This window comes from Colossoma macropomum, unplaced genomic scaffold (assembly GCF_904425465.1).
Source record: "Colossoma macropomum unplaced genomic scaffold, Colossoma_macropomum, whole genome shotgun sequence".
In the NCBI taxonomy this organism is placed as follows: domain Eukaryota; kingdom Metazoa; phylum Chordata; class Actinopteri; order Characiformes; family Serrasalmidae; genus Colossoma; species Colossoma macropomum.
The window spans coordinates 1,733,892-1,753,775 of NW_023494796.1; the positions used below are offsets into that span (position 1 = coordinate 1,733,892).

General features: G+C 41.7%; 1 protein-coding gene across 1 annotated transcript; it reads right to left on the reverse strand.

Annotated features, from left to right (window-relative positions):
* Positions 1 to 6,017: 6,017 nt before the first annotated feature.
* rbpja (recombination signal binding protein for immunoglobulin kappa J region a) lies at positions 6,018 to 18,906 on the reverse strand. The gene is made up of 11 exons (XM_036583602.1): positions 18,720 to 18,906; positions 17,365 to 17,403; positions 17,163 to 17,258; positions 15,900 to 16,065; positions 14,971 to 15,145; positions 12,579 to 12,716; positions 11,439 to 11,551; positions 10,047 to 10,187; positions 9,739 to 9,894; positions 9,191 to 9,294; positions 6,018 to 6,903 (listed from the first exon to the last, which is right to left on the reverse strand). The coding sequence occupies exons 1-11, from the start codon at positions 18,737 to 18,739 to the stop codon at positions 6,525 to 6,527; spliced, it is 1,527 nt and encodes a 508-aa protein (XP_036439495.1). The 5' UTR covers positions 18,740 to 18,906; the 3' UTR covers positions 6,018 to 6,524.
* Positions 18,907 to 19,884: the final 978 nt, after the last annotated feature.

Here is a 19,884-nt window from a genome sequence, read left to right on the forward strand (position 1 = left end):
ATGCTGCCTGCCTTTAACATATCAGCAATAGACTACAGGGCTAACAGTTTCTGCTGAGCTTGTTGCATGAATAACTGGCTCTAAATGTAGGTATTGTGATATAAACTCAGTCTGTTCTACAGTTTCTCATTAGGCTGAATGAATAACTGCTCTAAATGTAGGTATTGTGATATAAACTCAGTCTGTTCTACAGTTTCTCATTAGGCTGAATGAATAACTGGCTCTAAATGTAGGTATTGTGATATAAACTCAGTCTGTTCTACAGTTTCTCATTAGGCTGAATGAATAACTGACTCTAAATGTAGGTATTGTGATATAAACCGAGTCTGTTCTACAGTTTCTCATCAGGTTGAATGAATAACCGACTCTAAATGTAGGTATTGTGATATAAACTGAGTCTGTTCTACGGTTTCTCATTAGGTTGAATGAATAACCGACTCTAAATGTAGGTATTGTGATATAAACTCAGTCTGTTCTACAGTTTCTCATTAGGTTGAGTTTGTTTTTAGCCAGTGTGAAACAACAGAAGCTAAGAAAGAACATCTCTGGATGGAGAACGTATAGACCAATTGTAAGAGCTCAGACTGCTATTCTCTCAGAAAATACAAGGAACAGTATGAAAACAGCAAGTTGAGACATTTGTTGCATCTATTACAGTATTTTAGTGATCCATTCCCAAAGCAACAGATACACTGGCCCATGAAGTGTTAGACAGCACCAATATCGTCCCGACTGGAAAGAGAGCATGCACTCAGAGCCAGAGCCCAAATCCATCAAACAGCTCTGCTTGAAGGAATCACTCAATCATGCTAACCTCGCTAACTGTGAATGAAGGTAATCGCCTATAAGCATGACTGCTAACTTCCCTTCATCACTAGGAACATTAGCATGTAAGCCAACAATGAATAGAAGCCAGTGGTCACCAATTACGAATGAAAGTGGAGGGTCACCAATAAGCACTATGACTTCATGTTAGCATAACATTAGCATGTAAGCTACTAGTCAACAATTTGAATCATGCTAACCTGGCTAACTATGAACACAGGTGAAATCACCAATAAGCATATTCACTTCACATGTTGACTGGTGACCAGTAGCTTCCACTCATCGTTAGCACCATTACTATGTACGCTAACAATGCATGGAAGCTAACAGTCGAAAGTTAACATGATAAACATTTGAATAATGTTTATCAAGTTAACTATGAAAGTGAATAGTCACCAATCAGCATCACTCCAATGGCTAACTGGCGACTACTGGCTTCCATTCATCCTCAGGAACGCTAGCATGGAAGCTAACAATGCATGGAAGCTGGCATTGTCATGCCAATCATGCTAACATGGCTAACAATAAAAAAAATGAAGTCAGTGACAAAGTTTATTCCAGTGGCATCATGGGAACTGGTGACTCCTGGCTTCTATTCAGTATTAGCGACATTACCATACAGGCTAACAATGAAGGGCAAGTAAATAGCAGGGTGTCATTTGAATCATGCTAACTGCACCAACTATGAATGAAAGCGAATAGTCGCTAATTCACCATGCTGAGTGCTGACGACTAGCTTCCACTCATCGTTAGGGTCATTAGAATGCAGGCTAACCATGACTGGAAGCTCGTAGTCACAAATGAGCCTGGTCATTTCAATCATACCAAGATGGCAACAATTAGCGAAAGTGAAAAGTCACATTAACGTTACTCAAATTATTCAAATTACAAGTCGTGCAAAGCTTTCATTGACAGCATTAGCATGTAGGGTCGAACGATCCCTGCAATCTGTCCATTTTGAGACGTTCGACACACATGGGCTCTGAATTAGGTGGCAAGGGTTTGGCCAAATGAGAAAAAAATACTAAACTAGGCATTAAAAAACATGATTTTTTTTTTGCAACTATTCCCTCTTTTTCAACAGACAGACAATAACAGTTCATTGATACACTCCTTTTTTGCTTCTTAAAGCAGGTAAAGTGGCACAGATGAAAAGGCAACTAGCTTGTTTTAAGAGAACAGAAGCGACGAGTTATTAGCACAGTTAAGGCCTTTGACATCAGACTCGAACGAAGGCCTCTGTAGAATTCTCCGGAAGACAGCTGGAGGAAAATAACACTGAAAACGTCCTTGAAAAGGTCCTGACCTTCAAACGTTGACCTCTAAGTTTGACACAGCAGTGGAGTCGTTGTGGTTTGATATTATTCGTGGTTCGGTTTCCTTATAGGCACAAAGGGTTCGCTTCGCTTCCGCTGGCACAACCTGTTCTTCAGTGACTGAGGGGAGATTAGAACAGATGAACTTAGAGCGACAGCTTTACGAAGAAAAATCAAACTGACGTTTCCCACCACAATCCCAAGTGTGGTCGATCAGTCGAGACGCGTTTGGAGTCTGAAGTCTGCTTCCTTAGTTTTAGGCTGGAGCTACGAGGCAAACGTTTAGCACTGCCTAATCCTGCATTCGACAAACTCAATTTCCCAGTCGAAGGTGGGAAAAATCCAAAAACAACACTCCCTCAGCTGGGAATTCATATTCGGAAACTCAGGGACAGTCAAATTAAATCGAATTAAGTTCAGAACCATTAGTCAACTGTGTTTTGCACACAGGAATTAGACCTCTGCATTTAACCCACCCACAAACATGCACACTAGTGAACACACACACTAGGGGGCAGTGAGCACGCTTGCTCGGAGCGGTGGGCAGCCCTATCCACAGCGCCCGGGGAGCAGTTGGGGGTTAGGTGCCTTGCTCAAGGGCACTTTAGTCACGTACTGTCGGCCAAGGGGATCGAACCGGCGACCTTTCCGGTCACAAGGCTGGTTCCCAGCCCACGACTGCCCCCCCTTAAGAAACTCTTTTCAACGAAGGTGGGATTGACATGGCTGCTAACACCATCAACCGTAATAAAGAACCAGTTCACTACAGATAAAGTAGTGCCAAGTTCATAAAGCTTTGAGAAGGTAAATACATCATGATTGTTAAAAATCACTAACATCATTTGTCGCTTGTTGCTAACAGTACTGCCTTTTAAGGAACTGTCCATGTTTTTCCCCCTATTTAGTAGCTCAAAGTGTTTGGAGTTTGTTGAGGAATCTCTAAGAGACTTCACTATGCGGTTTCTGACACCTTATGACGCAGTGATATCAATAAAAATAACAACCAAGCTAATAATAACCAATATCATGAATGAATTGTCTGCACTTTAGTTCATGTTTATAGACAACAGGTGTCAGAAACCACAATCAGGTCCATTAGAGATTCCCGAACAATGCTTTGAGGCAATTTACACATGCATTGGGTGGGATGTAAGCCTCCATTCCATTCTTAGCTTCGTAGCTCCAGCGCAAAACAAAAGAAGCAAACATGTCTTGCATTTAGGCTAAGAAAGGAAAAACTGGGAATATGATTAAATCAGAGAACTGCTCTTAGGTGAGCCCAGGCAAATACATAAACCATGTGAGCTGACCAGTGCGTTGGCTGGACACACGATTCAGATTCTTCAGTGAGGAAGATGAAGAAGAAACACATAAGAACCCCTCAACCACTTGAGAAGAACTTGTGTCCAAGCTGGAGGTGCTGGAAGGCATATGTGACTCGCGTCTTAGTGGAAGCATCTAGCACATAATTCATACAGATAAAGCATAATTACAGATATCAAACCAAACCAGCCTACAATTTCACAAACACCAAAAAACAAAACAGGACAATGCATATGTAGTTGGGTCAAAACCATACAAACAAAAACAGTTTAAAAAAAAACAAAAAAAAAAAAAAAAAAAGGACACAACTGTTGAACGAAAGACCAAGCAGAAGACGTCAAACACTGGTTTCAACACAACTCCTGTCGTCTACATCTCAAGAGCATTTATAGGCAATAAAAAAAGTCAAATCTGTTAACCGTGTTTGCAACATCTCCTGTTTATCAGGGTGGGAATCGCTAAAGGCCCCGATATTATCACGATACTTGAGGCATTAAAAGATTCAGTCGAGACAGTTAAACTTAAAGTGCATATACTTTAAGTTCTCCTGTGTGCAGGGTGTTATACGCTACACCATCTAACTACTCATAACTGACCGAATCGCCACAGAAAGAAACAGCGGCACCGTGTGGATGAAGACAGAACTGCATTTTGGCAACCTATTATTCTAACCATGGGCGCAACACATACTTACAAAAAGTAATATATATCGATACTTGGGCGTCTGTGTAGCGATACTATTTTTACATCCAAAATATCATGATGTAGCAATATTTTTCCACCCCTACTATCCACAGTGATGGTCACAGAAGCCCCAATATACAAGCCTTGCACTAATTTATATTCTTGTCGGCAATTTTCTGCTTTTCTACGTTAAGTCCAAGGATAGATTTTGTTTTCCCCTCTGGGAAAAACATAGAACTGTAGTGTTTACATCTAACATTCACCACTTTTCCATTGCAGTGGTTTACAGCTGCTGTTTTCAGTTCTTTAGGTCACTGTTTTAGACACAGGTGGACGGGCAGAGGGGTATCGATGACCTTCGGCGTAGAGCAGCTCTAAGCCTCCAGAACATCTTCAAATTAAGACGTTAATTTGGTGTCTGAACTTTGCTTCTGTCATGCTGCACTGGAACAACATGGTTAATGTACGTTTAGATGCTCAACTTAAGTGCTTTAACTAAAAACAGCTCATTGTAAATTAGTTTAAAAGTCAATATTGGTGGGGCTCCCAAGTGGCACAACCGTCTAAGCGTTGGCCGCGTCATCAGGAGATCGCGGGTTCGATCCCTGGTGATGCTACAGCCATCCGTAGCCGGGAGTCCAAGAGAGCACAATTGGCCTCGCGCTCTCTGGGTGGGCAGGATGGGCCCCCTTCTCCCCCCCAATCACTCAGCGTGATGCTAGTCACCGCAGGGGTCGGTTAGCGTAACAGAACTGGCTTTCCTCCGAGTGCGTTTGGGTGTCCAGTGACGTTGTGTGACCAACAGTTCAAACAAATGCGGTGGCACTTCATAGGTCTCGGAGGAAGACTGTGTTAGCCTTCGCCCCCTAGTGGGTGGAATTGAGACGACTAAATTGGGGAGAAAACTGGGGGAAAAAAAACAAAAAAAATTCGATATTGGTCTCAGCTGATACAAGGTTTCAGTGTCGGTATTGGCCGATACTCACTGTTTCGAAGTCAGTATCGTCAGAGACTCTAGGTTTCAATGATGTATTTGGGAGATACTGACATTTTCAATGTTGGTAGGTTAGCAGGTATCAAGGTCTGAGTATCGGTATCGGCCGTTACTCAAGGTTTCAATGTTGATAAGTCAATAATCGGCATTTGCTATACTGCCCATCCCTAACTGTGTGATCCATTGATAGCTACATTAGCCTCACGCAAAACTGAGAAACAACAAACTTCAGAAAACAAACATGTCGTGGCCAATTGTCTACATTTCGAGGAAAAAGAGGGGACTTTCAAAGAAAAAAAGTGAAAATCTTTGGGGAACTGTGTGTCCTGCAGCTTCAAGGCATCTGTACTGGATTATGGCAGCGTTTATGAGACAAATATTTTTGAAAGCAAATGATAATTACTGTCAGCAAAAGGATCTGAAGTAATATTCTCTAGATAAACTTAGGATCGTTTTTTGGGGGAAGTCAGTCCAAGTGCGTTTCTGGTATAGTTATATTGGCAAGACCAAGCTTTTCAGTCTGTTTATAAAAGATGGACAGAGTGATAGTGGCAGTTTCGGACCAGTTACAAGGTCAGTCATTAGGCAAGACAGGTGTCAGTTAAAGCTTTTGTGTTAAAGACTTCATATGACAAAGAAAAGCCACCATCTCCCCAAACCCCAAAAAATAACCACACAATATTACACTTCCATTTGGGGAAAAGGACAAATATACAAGACATAAAAACAGGATTACAAAACAAAAAAAAACAAACACATACAAACAAACAGAGTCTGGTACAAGTCCAGAAGATTTAAGGCAGTTGCCAGGAGGATTAAAAGGCAGCTATGAAAAAGAGTTCAAGCGTTTAAAAAAAACAAAAAAAAACGCCTGAACCTTTTATTTCTGAGCACAAAATACGCTCACAAGAAATATACAAAACTATTTGGTAACAAAAGTTTACTATATGTTATAAAACCAAAAAAAAGGTGAAAAATGTACCTTAGCTAAAGCTTATAAAATTATATATCAATAAAAATAATAATAATAATAATAATAATATTCCTTGGTCCTTGAAAACTATATTACTATGATAGCTTCTCTTCCATGCCTGGCGCACCAGAGCATCGAGCCCTTTTAGAAAACGGAGCCGCAGCCGTACTTACAGAGGAAAAAGGCAGCGGGTAATTTTGTATCCGTCAGGTTTTGGCCGCTGCACTGCTGAGGATTCACAGAAGGAGCTCTGCTGGTTTCGAAGACGAAGAAGAGATTTAAGAGCCGATTCTGGTCTTGAGTTTTTTTTTTTCCGTTTCGTTTTTTTCCTCCTCTTTCTCACGGTTGTCCTTTTCCTACAAGTTTTTAATCGGAGAATCCAAAACGTGGCGTTTTTCACTCGCACAGGTTAGGACACGGACATGGCCGAGGAGGAAGAGGACGACGAAGACACGCCCCCGGCCGCCTGGTAACCGGCCGGGCCGTCCACTCTGGACTGTAGGAGGAGGCTGGACGCTGATGAAGATGACGATGAAGATGAGGAGGAGGATGAGGAGGATGATGGAGAGATGGAGGAGGTGCTGCTGCCCCTCAGGATGGCCCCCGCGGCGCTGCAGTGTGGGCGGGGCCCCGGCTCAGGCGTGTAAGTGAAGGTGAGCGCGGTGGAGTAAATAATGCCATCGTTTCGCACCAGAGTGACCGGAACCTGCACCGGCTGCCGGACCCAGCGCCAGCCCTCGCGGAACGCCGAGATATCTGGAACCACGCACAGAACGCTCTCTCCGCACCTACACGGATCACAGAAACATTCATTATTATTCAGGGAGATTCACTTGAAAGAGGCCCTGATTATTCTGTAATGACTCTCACTAGGACGAAGCAATCTGAACAAAAACGTTGCAACGTTTAACCTCTTATTGACCAGGGTACATTTTTGTTTTTTTTCATCTGAATTTACATGCTAAAATCGTAAGGCAAATTATTCAGTAACTGCATGAAATAAATGTAAATTTTTTATTTTTTGTAAAAGTTCCTCTCAAATTAACAGAACATGTGTTTTATGATCACACATACTGCTATATGCTTACAATTTACTGCTGAAAGCCAAAAATCTTAGACGCTCTTTGTATTATTTTATAAAAATAATGTTTACAGAGCAGATCACTGAAGAGACGCCATCTGTTTATAGTTTATAGCCCAGATTTGTGGAAAAATGGGTCGACTTTCAGTAAAACAAAAATTGTGAGTTCAGCTTCTTTTATTATAAGGGTGTAAAATTACATCACCCATCTATTTGACTGGAGAGAAGACAGTTACAGCTCTCATACGACCCCCACCTTTAGAATGTAGCTTATGAAATATGAAAGTTATGAAGAATATGATGAAGTGCGTTTTGGAACCACTGGTGGTCCCAAGGAGTTGAAAAGGTTAACCTCCATTTGCAACTTCCGGGTGCATACCCCCGTACCCCTTCATGTGTCTGGCAGAAAACGGAGATCACTTCCAGCATCACATATAATGCAATCGATTACACATCCGTTAAGTTATGTAGCGGATTTGTTTGGTTCAGATTGCTTCATCCTAAAGGGAATTACAACAGAATATTCGGGGCCTCTTTCGAGTGAATCTCCCTGTATTAAAAAGAGCCCATGTGTGACATTTTATTATATTTTATTTTTGTAAACTAATTTTTTATAATATTTGAGCAAGTATTTAAAAATACCCATAACTTTTTATTTTATGACATCTCTTTATCCCTCAGAATTAAACCGCCTGCTTTGATTTCTGTCCCTTTAAGCTTGGCATCTTCTCATAAGCTCTGTTCTGATGGGCTGGGCCTCTTTCAAAAAGCAGTCCAGGCAGAAACACACCTCATAACTTTAGAATGAGGGGCGGGGCTAAACTGCTGCAGGCCAGGGTGAATTCAAAGCTGTTTCTGAAGCCGAGTTGGCCGTCGTTCAGATACTGCGTAGTTTACACATTTGCATATTACACCACAATAAACCTTTTGTTTCATCAGGCATCAGAACACTATCCAGGACTTACATAGATATACAACAGAATATAAGGTCAACTCAAGAATTACTGGCATCCCATGTTCCTTAAATGTTTGGAGAAATTGCTTCCCATTTAACGGAAATCTACAAGAACGTCATTTTACTTCCAAGTGGACATGAAACACTGTGTAGTTAGTATAATTTACCAGAAAATCCTTACAGGTTTAACACTGTCAGTGAAAGTGGATTGAAAATAAGAAATCTGAACTACATTTTTCAAAGAAGTGTGACGCCATCTTATCCTAACATAGAATATTACGTCATGTTTGAAAAGCATGGAACTGTTGAAAATTTGGCAGGAAGAGGACGCATGAGCACACATGCTGCTAGTGGGCCAAGGGCTCTTGTGAAAAACAATGGCGTAATGAATTCCACTAAATATGAGGACATTGTATCCCCAAATCTGTGGATGGACCTTTCAGCAAGGTAACATACACGTTTTTATCTATCTATCTACCTACCTACCTACCTACCGACCTACCTACCTACCCACACACACACACACACACACATATACACATACATATATACATATATATATTATATATATATATATATATATATATATATATATATATATATATATATATATACACACATACATATATATATATATACACATACACACACACACACACATTCAGTTATATCTCAAATGCACTGCATGTGTGGTTTATTTAGTATACTGATTTTTAGGTCATTTTCATGAGGAATGCCAATAATTGTGGAGTTCACTGACTAACTACCCTACTGGTTCGAGCTGCTGAGAGTGAACCAGTGAACGGCTAGACTTCTTCCCCCTCCTTGTCTAAAGAGTAAATGACCTTACCAGACTGAAATACAGAATCGCACCATCATTTCATCAAAAATTAATAACATTTTATCATAACATTATTAGCACTGCAAAAAATTGTTGTAAAATGTTACGGATACACCGTACAGACCTACACCTGCCCATAACATCAAATATACAGCAGCATCAGGTGACCAGCAGTAAGGAGCCGTGTGATTGGCTCACCTGTACATGGTGTCCGCCTCCACGTCTCCAAACCATACTCTGAGGTTGGGAGTGAAGTTCTGCCCGGTCAGCTCCAGCATGGCCACATCACCCCCTCCGTTCAGCTACGAAACACAAAGAGACCGCCACTGATTTGCCTGATTTAATCAAAGCAGTCAATCGGTTTAGTTACTCAATCAGTGTACAGATCAATCACTGCCTTGTTTAAATATTACATTTTCAAGGTAAAATCTAAACAGACAAAGAAAACATGCTCATCTAACATGTCGCTGTTGTCGGAAGAAAACCTCGTCTCTCCAAAACGGTAGCTTTACAGGAGAAGGAAAAAACCACCTTTACTTTTAATGTAAGTCAATGGAACCAGACTTTTTTCCAAAGTAATTTTGGGTCATTTCTTTTGGTTCATTCATCATGAAATTTACACAAAATATATAGAACCACGGGTTTTTTCAAATTATGTCAAAAACAGAAAAACGTCAAAAAAATGGAGATACGAGATTTGTAGGATGTGTAGAGGTGCAGTGCATATCTGCATGTGTGCATATCACCTGTAGGCTCTCCACAACAGGCACAGGTGTGACAGGTAGTGTGACGGGGCCCATTCCCTCATAGAAAGTATATTCCGCTTTATCTGTGCTGATGATGGTCCACGATGCTCCGTCATTGATCATCTCTTTGTTCGTCTCTTTGGGGCAGGGAGTGGCCTGTGTGCGTTTCAAACACAGAAAACATCTTACTGACAAAATCTTAGACAATTATCAATGTTTTATTGACAGGGTTTCTGCAAAAGCTCATCAGGATGTGGAACTTTAATATCAACCTACCGTACGAAATATCAGTGAGTCTGTAGACTGACCTGAAACTGAATGATGCGCTCCTGAGACAGACACAGGTACATGCGCTCTGTATCCTTCAGATAAAACGCACACTTATGAAGCTGAGATACAGGATCATCTGCGTCCATCAGGGCCGTCTGCTTATCCACCTTACGGATTACCTACAAACCACAGAAAACAGTCATTTACTGTACATGCTCCAATACTGCAGATCTACATTAATCGTGCTTATTACATATAAGATTCCAGGTACTACACAGCAAATACTTCACTTCATATGCAAAAATGTCACAAAATATGCCCTTCAATATACATCAGTGTACAATCTACTACAACAGTACATTCTATGAATTATTCAGTATCTATTGTGAAATATTCAGCATCTGCTATGAATTACTCAGTAACTACTATACATTACCCAACAACTACCACAAGTTACCCAATATATTCTAGTAAATATCCAGTAATTCCTATGTATTATTAGTATACATTATGAAATATAAAGCACAAATACACCGATCAGGCATAACATCATGACCACCGCCTTGTTTCTGCGCTCATTGTCCATTTTATCAGCTCCACTTACTATATAGGTGCACTTTGTAGTTCTACAGTTACAGACTGTAGTCCATCTGTTTCTCTGATACTTTGTTAGCCCCCTTTTACCCTGTTCTTCAGTGGTCAGGACCCCCATGGACCCTCACAGAGCAGGTACTATTTGGGTGGTGGATCATTCTCAGCACTGCAGTAACACTGATGTGGTGGTGGTGTGTTAGTGTGTGTTGTGCTGGTACTGAGTGGATCAGACACAGCAGTGCTGCTGGAGTTTTTAAACACCTCAGTGTCACTGCTGGACTGAGAATAGTCCACCAACCAAAAATATCCAGCCAACAGAGTCCTGTGACCACTGATGAAGGACTAGAGGATGACCAACAACTATAGCAGATGAGCTATCGTCTCTGACTTTACATCTACAAGGTGGACTGACAAGGTAGGAGTGTCCAATAGAGTGGACAGTGAATGGACACAGTGTTTAAAAACTCCAGCAGCACTGCTGCGTCTGATCCACTCAGACCAGCACAACACACACTAACACACCACCACCACGTCAGTGTTACTGCAGTGCTGAGAATGATCCACCACCCAAATAGTACCTGCTCTGTGAGGGTCCATGGGGGTCTTGACCACTGAAGAACAGGGTAAAAGGGGGCTAACAAAGTATGCAGAGAAACAGATGGACTACAGTCTGTAACTGTAGAACTACAAAGTGCACCTATATAGTAAGTGGAGCTGATAAAATGGACAATGAGTGTAGAAACAAGGAGGTGGTCATAGTGTTATGCCTGACCGGTGCATTATTCAGTATCGACAAATGCTTAATTTGAGAACCTGAAAAACGAACAAAGACTCACCAGTCGCGGTAGAGCCATGCCCGTGACTGAACACACCAGCTTGACGGTCTGACCGTAGTGAATGTAGCCGTCTCTCACTGTGAACTCCTCCCCCTCCGATTCATCATCATCCACTAGAGAGAGAACCAAAAAAAAACAACATAACTTTAAAAATCTTCCAAGTTTTTGTTTTAAGTGATGCTACTAAATTAACATTTTTCCAGTTTTCTTAAGACGGCTACACAAAAAGGCTACATATGGTGTGTACACACATCATGAGATCTCTTCATTCATTTAATTTTCAGTTAAAACAGCCATTAAGTACAAGATATTAATTTTCCAGTGTTCGAAGAAAAAAGGAAAAACATTTAAAACAAAATTACACAGAAGCCTCAACAACTAAATCTAAGATTTTTCACAATTTTTCTGTCCACTCTTTTCTGTTATTCCAGCTTCCATTCTGTTCAGGAGACTCACTTTCAGTTCCTCTAAGAATCTGCAGACACGCCTCCAAAGTTCAGTCTTAAAAGCTGGTTGATCATTTTCTGAAGTAATCAAACACATTCAGTGGTGTTGAGGTCTGGACTCTGGGGTGGTCAGTCCATTGTTCAGCTTCTTTGTTTGATGTGTCCGTCTCCTTTTCTCAGTGAGGTTCTTCTTGAACAGCTACACATCCTTTCAGACCCACAGCGCTGAGTCGTCTTCTCACAGTGGAAGGATGGACAGAAACAACTGTGGATGTTTTCAGATCCGGACCAAAAGTGGAGCCTGATTTTCTTCTCTCTCTCTCAGTTTTGGTGTCGACCAGGTCTTCCAGGTGGTTGTTAGGAGTCCCATGTTCTCTGTAGCTTGTAATCATTGAGCTCCAGTTTTGGAAACTCCCGTTTTCCTTCTTTGTGCAAGTTGTATCTGATCTCCTCAGAAATCTTTCCTGAACTAAGAGCCCCATCTGCTCTGTAGCTTTTAAACATTTCTTGAACAGCAGGTTTAGAAACTCCTTTCCTTTGACTTTATTATGGAAGTGGATTATCTTATACCTATATTTTATTACATCCTATCTCCTGAGAAATATTTCCTAAAAAATGAATAACTTTAAAGGCTGTTTTGACTGAAAATCAAATAATTGACTTTCGCACACAGTCCTATACATGTGTTACTCACGCAGGTGTATGTAGAAAGCTCCCCACTGCTGCGAGCTGGCATGGAAGTTTCCTCCCTCCACGTGGAGATACCGTGTACTGACCGTCTGAGAGCGCAACCGATTAAAGAGGGCCACTTTAGTCCCCGACGCTATACACACTGCGAGAGAGAGAGAGAGAGAGAGAGAGAGAGAGAGAGAGAGAGAGAGAGAGAGAGAGAGAGAGAGATATCAGATACTGATGTTGGATAATTAGTTCTGGGTCACAAACTCCAACTCATCCCAAAGAGCGACGAAACTGCCTCAAAACATCCATAAATACAGACCATCATGACGCAGATTAAAAACTACCCATATCAATTATTACGCAACAGTCAGTTCCAGCCACGCGAGCTGATTGGTTGAGAGGTGTTCTAACTGTGCTGTTCTTTCACCATAACATCACGTTTTTTCCACAAACACTGTGTCACTCCGCTGAGATGCAGTTGCTAAGCAACGACTTTGACAGCTGTAGAAGACATTTGGACGTTACTTCTTACTTTGCACAAACAGAAAATGGACACTTTTAAGATCACATTTGACCGACAGCCGATTTGGTCAGACTCTGAAGATGAGACGACACTAAATTCCCAAACTGTCATCACCACTGAGCAGCTTTTCAGTCGGCAGCTGTGACAGAAGAACAGCTAAACAACCTGGAATCAGCCAGAAGTGAACCCAACACCATTCGCCAAACTAAATGGGCTGTAAGATGCTTTACAGACTGGCTGGAACAAAACAACATTTATACTGATCTGGCAAAAACTGACAAAACTGAGCTGAACCTGATACTGCAGCAGTTTTATGGCTCAGTCCGATTTGGTCAGACTCTGAAGATCAGACTGCACGTTTGGCGAATGGTATTGGGTTCATTTCTGGCTGATTCCAGGTTGTTTAGCTGTTCTTCTGTCACAGCTTCCGACTGAAAAGCTGCTCAGTGGTGATGACAGTTTGGGAATTCAGCGTAAGAAGCTGGAGAACGAACTGCCGGCTGTGCAGCGAGTGGGCGGAGCTCTTTACTCTGATGTAGCAACAAGCTGCTTGTTAAGGACCTATAATTTGCTGAAGGAACTGCGAACATTAAAACATATTAAACGACCCAGTTTATTTATCTCTTACTTCATTTATTTAACTGTTGTATTAGAGCAATAGAACACAGAGCGAGTGTGTTATCGCCAATAACATCACAGCTGTGATGATCTACGGCGACCAAATCACAGCCGTGATGTTATTTCGTGATAACACACTCGCTCTGTGTTCTTTTGCTTAAGTATATCAACTGGTGCTCTATATGACAGCAAAAAACTGAGCTCGTTTCCTTATTTTAAAGTTTTTTTTGTTTTTCACTATTTCTTGTAGTTGTCATTACTGCAATGTGTCCTGATCACCGATTTTTTTTTGTACCGATGGAGTTTGCAATACTTTTAAACATCTTATTTCACTGATTTCTTTGTAAACTGTGAGGATGTGAACTAAAACAACATGGCTGTCTATGTGAGGCAGGAGTATTGAACGGAAAATTGAAAAAATAAAAATATTTTGTAAAATTTAAACGTCTTAATAATGAACTTTAAACACTCAGTCTGACAACAGTGTACAGGCTGTGAAAAGAAAAGTTAAATAACATTTACAGATTTGCCTTCAAATCCTACTCAGTGCATTTTAATCAGTGCACACTTAAGAAGCACTTAAAGGTGTAGCTCTTTAACTTGGCATTCAACTAAAATCCCATGTTTGCTCTGTCATTTTTTACATGATTTTAAATACATTCTTTTTTCTACCACTGCTGAGCTTTATCACCTGCCTGTACAGCACTCTGAGCTGCCACCAGCACACAAAGTGCTCTATAAATAAAGATTATTACTGTTATTATTAACGTGTAGCGTCAGTCAGAATTTGGTCACTTAAAATGGGAAACGTTACTAAGAAACAATCTAATACGAATTATATCATTCAGGTTTGTTTTACTTAATCAAGGCAGTATAATGGACGCATCACCGCCTGTCCGTCCAAAAAAAGAACATTTAAGTTTCAGTTATTTAATTTTTTTCTCAGTATTTTTCTTGTTCATCAGAGTTGTTGAACAAAAGGTACTGGATGGAGCTCCATCACTCCAGAGAATGCAGATTCATGGTCGTAGACCTATGCTGGGGGGGCTGTATACCCCTCCAGCCCATGCTAATCACTGGGCAAGGTGAACTGAGGCTCATGTGCGGCTGATCCAGAGCGTCCAGCTCACTGTTATTAAATTTTTACAGTGTCCTCAGACCTTTGTTGCCATGTTCTCTGAAGTAAGTAGCTTTGGGCCAGAGCATTAGCCACACAGCCTGACGTTTAGCAGCTCAGGCACACAGTAAGTGGATTTAGTTCACTCACGGTCGGCATTCTTCAGGGACTGCTTCTTTTTGGAGGGTTTGGAGATGACCTTGATGCGCTTGCTGAGGAAGACTCCGATCTCTGCGCTGTTCCCGTAGAACATCTTCACTGACAGCATGAAGTGCTTCCTCTTATCCGAGTCTGATATGTACAACGTTTTCGCCGTGCAGAAGTTCTACAGGGAGAGGAACAACAACAAAGCGACTTCGAAAAAAAGTGTCAAATTTTAAATTAATTTTTGATGATAATTTGGAGTATTGGGACACTGTCCTCAAAATCTCTTGAGTTGTTAAAAGCAAATTCCATCGATTTCTCAATACTTCTGCACAATTAAATGGTGGAGATGTAAACGAAGTCATTCACGGTGGTTTCGTAAGAAATGCTGCATCAGAACTGTTCACAGTGATGATGATAGGAACCAGACGTCCACCTTAAAGCTCCCTCACAGAAAGTTATTACGTGAAATGGTTATCAATGAAAGTTTTGAGAGGACTAAAGAAATGTATTCTTTCAGATTTATATCTATTTTACCATCATCAACATTCCTTATAAAACTCGTGTAGGTTCACTGGTGGTTTTGGATCGTAAGTAAAGTGGCTATATTAGTGTTGTAGTCATGGTGACCCCTGGTTCCCATCACCACCACTGTAAAGAAATCTGAGTCTCCACAAATCAACCATTTCCCACCAAAACACTCTGAATTAATCTGTTTACAACCACTGAGTTATGCAGAGGTTCGGCAAAATCAGTGGAATCCCTCTTAAGTAATCTCTAACAGATTTGCTTGTGTGGTTTTTGACACTCTGTAACATCCTGTTATCCATAAACATGTAGATCCAGCGCTCCAACTAAACAAGCAACCTTCAGACACCGAGCATGTCTTGGCTGATTAACTACGTTTGGGGTAAAAGGCGCGTTTTCCGATTTACCTTCCCTTCCAGGTTGAGCTGCTGCATCTCTTGTTCGCTGTTTCCGATGCCGATGAAGGCGCAGGGCTGAGCTTCCTGCTCTGAGCAGCCCTCCCGCTCCATCTGCTCCTTCTTCTTCTTCCAGCCACAGCCCATCAGGTACACGCATGGCGGCGGGCAGAAGAACCTGAACGCAAACAAGTCAGCTTGCACCATGTTTACAGGTCCACATTTGTGTGGTTTTATGTACCAAAAGCCTCATAATTCATTTTTGCATGGTCATTTTCCAACCACTCTTTATCCCTTAGAATTAAACAGGCTGGTTTTGTTACTGTACCTTTATGTCAAGTCAAGTCAGTTTATTTATATAGCGCTTTTTACAACAGGTGCTGTCACAAAGCAGCTTTACAGAAAAATCCAGGTCCAAGCCCCTATCAGCGTCGCCAATGGCAACAGTGGCAAGGAAAAACTCCCTAAGAGCAAGAGGTAGAAACCTTGGGAGGAACCAAGACTCAAAAGGGGAACCCATCCTCCTCTGGTCAACACCTGATGTAAATAAGCTCTGTTTTGATTGGCTGGACCTCAAGAATTACTTTCAGGAATAAGGATCAAAACATTTAAAACAGGCTGCTTTGCAGTTTAGTTAGTAACTGATATGATGTGTTTTACACTTGATACTGAGTGACAAAAGTTGTAAAGTCCTTATAAGAAACTTTTTTAGTAATGAGATACATACATACGGTTTATACACCAATCAGGCATAACATCATGACCACCACCTTGTTTCTACGCTCATTGTCCATTTTATCAGCTCCACTTACTATATAGGTGCACTTTGTAGTTCTACAGTTACAGACTGTAGTCCATCTGTTTCTCTGATACTTTGTTAGCCCCCTTTTCACCCTGTTCTTCAGTGGTCAGGACCCCCATGGACCCTCACAGAGCAGGTACTATTTGAGTGGTGGATCATTCTCAGCACTGCAGTAACGCTGATGTGGTGGTGGTGTGTTAGTGTGTGTTGCGCTGGTACGAGTGGATCAGACACAGCAGTCTTCTGGACGAATGCTGGGAAATATCTGTCTGACCGCCCTCAAAAATCGCTGATGGTGCTCCGGTAATACAAGAAGGTGACCAAAAGCACATTCTACATGAAATACCCACGTTGCCATTTTTCCCTGCGTTAGTCTGTACAGTCAGTGATGCTACAGGAATATATATAACAATATAACACAGACCTGAAAGACAGAGCGCCCCAAGTTACAGACTTACTCAGTTAATTCTCACCTCTTTTCATTGCCGTATGACTTCTGTGCGACTTTTGCATGCAGTATGAGCACCGTCTGATCTCCTCTCTCTTTCAAGTAGTTACGCATTGCCTCTCTAAAGAGAACAGAAGGACGAATATCATACAAAACAAAGTGAACAGGATCAAGCGCATCACAAATATATTACTGTGGAGGAAAAAAAAAAAGCCCAGCATAGTTACCTGGTGAGACGCTTTGGCTGAGGAAGCTCCCCAAATTTCCTGCAAAACGCACACACACAATGTAAAGGGGAATACCACCGATTTTCAAAATTTCGACATAAAGATGCAAATCATTCAGAGCGGTATGGTGTAAAATGCACCGTTCTAGTCAGACTGTTCTCAGTGGTGGTGATAGGAACCAGAAGTCCACCTCTAAAAGCCCCCTCACAAAAAAAGTTATTACATTAAAGGGTCACTGCCTGATGTCTGATACAGTTTTATGATAGTTTTGAGAAGATTCTGGCCTCAAACTCCATTCATGATTCATACATAATATGCAGGGTGTTGTGAGTCAAAATAGTCTCTCAAAAATATATATTTTATCAGATTTTCCACTATTCTACCATCATCAACTTTCCATATAAAAACTCAGACACGTGTAGGTTCACTGGTGGTTCTGGATAGCAAATACAACGGCTGTATTTGTGTTGTAGTCATGGCGACCCCTGGTTTCTATCACCCCCACTGTACAGACATCTGAGTCTCTACAATCAACCACTTAACCCCAAACCACTTTAAGTGACTTTGTTCACACCCCCGTGATTAATTTATCAGGGAATTCTGAAAAGTCTGTGGAGTTCCCCTTTGAGTCTGAAACTTTTAGTCAACACAGAAAACGGTAACTAAACAAAGCGAAGTTTTTTGTTTGTTTGTTTTTTTAATATTTCATAGTAAACAAAAGCTCCAGCAGCTACACCACGTTTTAAAGAGCTCCTGAGGGGTTTCACGAGCTGTAAACAAGGCTGAACTCGAGTTTATACCTGCTGAAAACAAACGAGGCTGAAGTTGGCTTCCCTCTCGCCGGCTTTTTCTCCGAATTCTCCGTTCCACCTTAAACGGGGCATCGGTTACATTCTGGAGCCCCGAGCGCCACAACGTAACTGCTGCACCATTTAAGGTGGAACGGGAAAATTCGAACAACACACTGGCGAATCAGAAGCTGACGCTATTGACACCGAGCAGCGTGTAAAAAAATACCCACGGCAAACTTTAACTCTCATTTCAGACGCGTATAAAACATTTACGAGGCTCACGGACACGAAAAACGACCTTTATGTTCACCGCAAAGCGCCCGTTTTAACCAAAGTTCGCGGTTTTAGTGCAAATGTGTGCTAAAAGTTGGCTAACGCTGGCTAACTGGATAAAAGAGCGGGGCTAAACCGCTCAAAAAGCGCAAATATCTCCGGCTCGGGGGGAGATTCAACGCTTTAGGCGAAAGGGAAGGACATGAATAAGCCCTCTCATCAAAACCAGAGCGCGGAAAGCCAAACTTTCGAGCTATTTTTCCTTCCATCGTTGTTAATTTCATCGCTTACCCTGTCACAACAGGCGCCATCTTCCACAAACTCTCTCATAAAGTCCAAGTATCGCGAGACTTCCCCCTTCCCATTTACAGACCACAGAACAACAAAAGTGGGAACGGAAGAAAAGATGGGGAGGGTGAAGGGAAGAGGAGTGTGAGACGAGCCGGTTTATGAGGTGTGAGGAGGAGGAGTAAGAAGGAGGGAAAAAAGGGGGAGGGAGGGCAGCGGCAGGCGTGGGAAAGTTCTCAAAACACGCGAGAAGTGGCGAAGGCAAAGAGCCGAGTCTGGTCTTATCGCGAGATTTGGTGAAGCTTGGCGTGAGAAAACGCCACAGGCGGGTCGCACGAAAAACGAGAAAAATGACTCACATTGAAGAGAAAAACTCAGAGAGAGTGCATGCGTTTTGTACGGAGCCCCGAAGGTAACATAGTCAACTAAAGCGTGCCCACGAATTAGTAACCTGAGGCCTCAAATATTGAAGCCACGAGTTTAAGTTGTGGCCTCAGTATAGTTGTTTGTAGTATACTGTACTGGCTCCTCCACAGCCAGTAGTGGGTTGCAGCTATATTAATTCGTGGCCTCAATATGGTAAATTGTGCTTCAATATAATACAGTAATGGCCCCAGTATAGTAACTTGCATTTGTTATTTAGTAATTAGTAATTTGTGGCCTTCATATATTAATTCGTGACCATGCCTAAAATAATCATCATATCACCTCAGGGCTTCATACGTTTACCTAGTTTCAACAATTTAACAAAGTCACCGTTTTTCTAGCTCGTCACGTTTTTCCCTCTGTGTAGATTGAATGCTGCACTAAAAGTATCCAGACTGTAAACCTTTCTGGCGCCACCAGATGGTGCTGTTGCTTAATAATACGCTCCTATAGAACAAGCATTGGCCACTACTGCAGTAATATTCTTGTCATTCAGAGTGGTTTGGTGTTAAATGGTTGGTTGTAGAGACTCAGATTTCTTTACTGGTGCTGACTACTATATTTTGTAGACTGTAGTCCATCTGTTTCTCTGCATACTTTGTTAGCCCCCTTTCACCCTGTTCTTCAGTGGTCAGGACCCCCATGGACCCTCACAGAGCAGGTACTATTTGGGTGGTGGATCATTCTCAGCACTGCAGTAACTCTGACGTGGTGGTGGTGTGTAAGTGTGTTTTGTGCTGGT